This window comes from Coffea eugenioides, chromosome 5, assembly GCF_003713205.1.
Source record: "Coffea eugenioides isolate CCC68of chromosome 5, Ceug_1.0, whole genome shotgun sequence".
NCBI lineage: Eukaryota > Viridiplantae > Streptophyta > Magnoliopsida > Gentianales > Rubiaceae > Coffea > Coffea eugenioides.
The window spans coordinates 46078043-46083412 of record NC_040039.1 but is presented as its reverse complement, the minus strand read 5'-3'; the positions used below and the strand labels follow the sequence as shown (position 1 = coordinate 46083412).

The window sequence follows — 5370 nt, the reverse complement described above, 5'->3', positions numbered from 1 at the left end:
ACATAATAATAGTAAGGACGATTGTGAGTCAATACAGATTTTTTACACCTTTATTATAAGCGGTTAAATGTTGTCAGATTCTCTAAACGCCCCAAATTTGTAACAATTGGAATCGGCAATGACCCGCCAATAAAACTATAAAATTAGTACAGCTTCTTTTACTTCTCTTTCGCTAAGACAGCAAACCCTAGGCTTACAGCAGTCAAGAAAGCCGCCACATTTGCTTTCAACTGATGGATGTGTTCCGCTGTAGGGATGTAATCGTCGACGGACGGAATATTGAGAAATTGTCTGATGTCCAGGAGATTGGGTCTCCGGAGGGAGAGAATGGCGAGCCGTCCCACCTCAGTTCTATCGACGATCGACTGAAAGGGATGACTGATGTCAAGGGTATTGCATCTCCGGGCAGTACTGGATCCCTGGAGAGACAGAATGCCGACCCGCTGCACCTCTACGAACAATTGGAAGCCATTAAGAAACAGTCGCATGACATGCAGAAGAAACTATCCGAGATGCACAAAGATATCATCAATCTGAAAGATGAAGTGCGCCAGAATTGCGAAAGAGACCGCCGTTGGTGGATAGGTGCAATGGGAAATGAAATATGTCGTTCAATTGAAGTTGGATTTTTTATTTTGGTTACGAAAGGGGCAATTGAGTTGATGAACGTGACGAAGAATTGCGTCCAAGATTGGAAGGTGGAAGGGAAGGGAAATTTGAAACTTTCAAAATTGGGATTTTCAGGGGTAAACGGTAAACTGTGATGTTTAGCCTACTATTACATTTGTGGTTTAGGTTGCAATGTACAAGAGCCCTGCTTTCTTTAGAGTCATTCTTAAATAAGTTGAGTTTTCTTGACTTCTCAAAAGCCTACTTTTTCAAATGGCAAGTATCTTATGCAAATTACAACAGCAAACAAGATTGTTGGATTACATACTTCTCTCTTTAAATATTCTCTCATTACACAAGGCTGCAGTTGTTGTCATTTACTATGTTCATCAATTGTGTACTATCTCCATTTCAGTTTTGCCATTTGTGCCTGGACAGAATTAGATGGCTATGGGTGGTGCAGTTAATAGTTAGAATGCAGAAAGTGATGTAAATAGAGAATAGTGTGTGGCAAAAATGGTTTGCTGGAGCATGTTTGTGAATCTCTAATATTTAGATGAAAGAATTACTCTCTCCCTACAGGTCATTGGTGATGAGAATTTGAGGCTTGGCTTAGCGTATGGATAGTTCTAGCACAACCTTTGCTACAGTTTTTAAGTTTGATTTTAAAGGACTGATCTGATATACTTTTGTTAAGACTACTGTGGCAAAATAGTTAGAAGCCATGACCATTGTAGTTCAATTCTAAGTAAATGTCATGTGAATGATGCCTGAGGATGATTGGTCAAACATGAGCCATTAACATTCTGCGATGAGAAAACTTGATGCATTCTTCTTGTTAAAGACAATCGGCTGTTTGCTGTAATAATCAACATAGATCTATGAAGGTTGACCCAAGCTTCTATTTGTGTCAAATCCAACACCTGAGTTGACAGGAAATAACGACAACTTTGAGAAAACTGATTTTTGTTATGCTGCAAAAGGAAGCATGTCAGGATGATCGACGGGTTTAGGGTCATTTAGGAGGATTTCTGCTGAAGGAAGAAAAGTGTTGACTACTACTCTCATGTGTTTTCTTCTGGAGACCCTTCTGAGAAGTCATTCTAGGGCATTTATCTTATTGAGTTTGGCATATTAGATTTCTTCGGGATTTTAGCATGTTGCATATCCCTTGTTCTTAAAATTTTAAAACTCATCAGTTAAATATGGCAGTTTCAAACTTTATTAGTATTTTTGCAAGCATTTTGTTAGAATCAAGAACCTGCTGATCTTGTTTTGCTTCTTTTGATGGTTGTAATGTCTCAATTGAATAGGTTCCAGGATTTTGTTAGTAAAAATTCTTTAGATGGTAACTTAGAAGAAGTAATGATGGAATGTTAGCACTCGCAATATTACATTTGTTTATGTGTTAAAATGATGTTTAGCCTACTATTACATTTGTGGTTTAGGTTGCAATGTACAAGAGCCCTGCTTTCTTTAGAGTCATTCTTAAATAAGTTGTGTTTGAACTCTTTTAATTCGTCAGTTCGGATTAACCGTTTTTGGAGGTGTTTTTGAAAATTTTTATTATAGCAGTATATATGAAAAACTTTTACTATAAGTATTTTTTGAAATATTTGATATATTGTATGAATAAAATATTTTTTGAGTTATTTTTATTTATATATATATATATATTATGTATCATTGTATTAGAAAAATTTGTTTTTGAAAAAAATGGCCAATTCAAATGGACGAGAATTCTTTTTATTTACCTAAAAATGATTAATTCTTTACTGGACAGGGATCTTGCTTCAAAAGATGAGAATTTCTCAATTGAATAAATAATAACAGCTTAGTTCTGTAGCTTCTGCTGCACAGTTTATGCTTCCTAGCTCAAACAAACAAATGGCACAACCGCTTAAAAGAGATTTCCCAAGATCTTAACTTAAACTCCTTCCTGGTCAGATGGGTGTGCACGTGATAAAGATAGTGGGCGGCTGGTTACATTTATTTCTTTCTCCTTAAATTCCAGAGGAGAATTTTAATAGAAGAACGCACACTACTGCAGAGGCCCCGTCCTGGGCCTGTACAAGTGGCAGCCCAGGGCGATCTGAGTTGGGCTTGGACTTCGGGCCCATGGGGAACCAGCCCAGGTCGCACGACGGCTAGGGCTCCGCGGTGCCCCCGAGAGCTACCCCGCAGAGGGCGGGGAGAATCCCCCTCAACGCGGGATGGGGAGCTATCCAGGGCAAGTCCCGAAACGTACGGAGGTCGGACTCCTCAGCAGGTATAAACAGTAACACACAACGACTGTGCACGGTACGCTCACTAATTTCTGGGCAACAAACTTCCGACTGCTTTACTGTTAGTATATTCCCCACTCACCGGAAAACTAACTTGACCGTCGGAGCGCCCTCGAGGGCTACCTCGGGGCCCCTGATAGTTCACCCCCTCATCTTTCTTTCAGGCTTAGGACGCGCTCTATCCATCAGCTCGCCGAGCTCGTCAGGTCAGCTCGGTCCGAGGAAGTTCCGTGCTTCTTCAGTTGGCGCCGTCTGTGGGAACGAAGGTACGAGTATTTGTGTTGATGGCAAGAACGCGTTCCAAGCGAACCGTGGATAACACTGATCCCGGAGCTGGTGAGGGGTCCCGGCGAATGGAGGCCGAGGCGGCCAGAGGCGCCGGGGGCTCGACCCTTTCAGGGGAACGGAGACAGCAGATCTACCAGTTTGTAACCGAGAACCTCCCCATGCTGGAAGACATAATCCGGCAGGCGAAGGAGGGGGGTGAGGCCGGGGGTGCGCAGACCTCTAAGGCGAAGGGGAAGGAGAGGGAGTCGCTCCCCATTCTCTCGGAGGACGAGTCACGGGACCAGCCCCCTAGGAGGAAACGATCGCGGACTCCTCCCAAGCAGCGGGCCTCGGTGGTCGGGGACAGTGAGAGATATTCTCGCGACCGGTCTGCCGGGGGCCGATTGAGGAATCCCTCCTCGTGGAAACTTGCGCGGAACGAGCCGGAGCGCTCCCCCGCCCGGTCTATCAAGAGTCGGCCGCGGGACCCTCCCCAATGGCAGCCCGTCCGGGACGAGCTCGAGCAGATCCTGCGACCGCAACTGTACGAGGACAACTACGCAGCCTCGCCCTTCACCCGAGAGGTGGAGGACTACCCGTTACCTCGGAGGTTTAAAATCCCGAGCATCGAACTGTACGATGGTTCGACTGACCCGGAAGACTACCTCTCGGTCTTCCTGACGCACATGCGTCTACAAACCGCCGCGAATGCACTCCGTTGCAAGACGTTCCCCATGTTTCTGAAGGGAAAAGCCCGGCTCTGGTTCCAGGGTCTCGCGCCGGGGTCTATCCGGAGTTTCACCGAGCTGGCCAGACAGTTCGCCGCCCAGTTCGTCTCCTCGAAGACTTACTCGAAAAAACGCGGCTCACCTGATGGCTATCAAGCAGAAGCCGGACGAGTCCCTGAAGAAAGCGCTTCAACACAGAAAGCCTGCAGATCAGGGACAATGATGAAAAGGTGGTCATGGCTGCCTTCATGAACGGGCTAAGGGTAGAGGAGCTCTACTACAAGCTTGTCGAACAGCCCCCCAAGAATTTGGGAGAGCTCTTGACCCGGGCTCACGCCGCCGCTAACGCAGAGGAGGCCGGCCGCCTGAAACGAGAGTCAGATCGGGAACTCGGGGACCGGAGAGGAAGGGGAAACCCCCCTGAAATCAAGGGCGGTCAAGCCCGGAAGAACGTCTTCGATCGCCTCTCTAAGGATAAAGCCCACGCTCAACCGCCGCTCCCGGAAAAAGGGTATACACCCCTGACTCGGCCGAGGGCACAGCTCCTGGCTGTAATGGAAGCAGAGGGTCTCGGAGGACGGCCGCCCAAGATGGGGATGCCCCCGAATAAAAGAAACCAGGACCGGTACTGTGCCTTCCACCGTGATGCAGGGCATGATACGGAGGGATGCTGGGCCTTGCGGAAGGAGATTGAAGACCTAATCCAGCGTGGTTTCCTGGGGCGGTTTGTGCAGCCAGGTCGGCCGGGCCAGAAGCGTGGACGTGCCTACCGCGAAGAGAGGGGTGAGGGCTACCCCCGCGACCGACCTGAGAGGCGTGACGCGGCTCGAGATTACTCCCCCGGCCAGGGCATCCAGAACCTGGCAGGGGTTATAAACACTATAGCCGGGGGTCCCACGGGGGGAGACAGCCATACAGCTCGGAAGAACAGGCGACCCCCCCAGACGGAGATGATTCGCTGAAGCGTCTGCGCATGGACGATGAGATTACCTTCGGACCGAGGGACGCGGTTCCCTTGGCATCCGGCAATCATGAGGCCATCGTGATAGACGTCGTCACCAATAATTATCGGGTGAAAAAAGTGTACGTCGATCAGGGAAGTGCAGTGGACTTCCTGTTCTATAGGGTGTTCAAGGAACTCGGCCTGGAAGATGGACAGCTAACCCTTGTTCGGACACCTCTGGTAGGCTTTACGGGACCACCCATCAACTCGGAGGGGATGATTACCCTGATGGTCACAGTAGGTCAGGCACCCAGATGCCGGACCATCCCTGTCAACTTTGTGGTGGTCAAGCAGCCATCCCCGTACAACATATTTCTAGGTCGGTTCGCTTTGAATGCCCTCCGAGCTATTCCTTCAACGCTCCACCTCAGCGTCAAATTCCCCACCCGGGAGGAGTTGCCGAGGTGCATGGAGCTCCGGAGGTGGCCCGGACTTGTTACCTAGCCATGCTCCGGGGACACGAGAAGGTGGTCGTTCA

General features: G+C 48.2%; 1 protein-coding gene across 1 annotated transcript; it reads left to right on the top strand.

The window, feature by feature from the left end:
• Positions 1-4137: 4137 nt before the first annotated feature.
• LOC113771863 lies at positions 4138-4851 on the top strand. The gene has a single exon (XM_027316414.1). It carries the CDS (start codon positions 4138-4140, stop codon positions 4849-4851), a length of 714 nt encoding a protein of 237 aa, XP_027172215.1.
• Positions 4852-5370: the final 519 nt, after the last annotated feature.

What these genes read in the sequence shown, in the direction of transcription:
- LOC113771863 (XM_027316414.1), top strand. Translation starts at nt 4,138, where the DNA reads ATGAACGGGCTAAGGGTAGAGGAGCTCTACTACAAGCTTGTCGAACAG.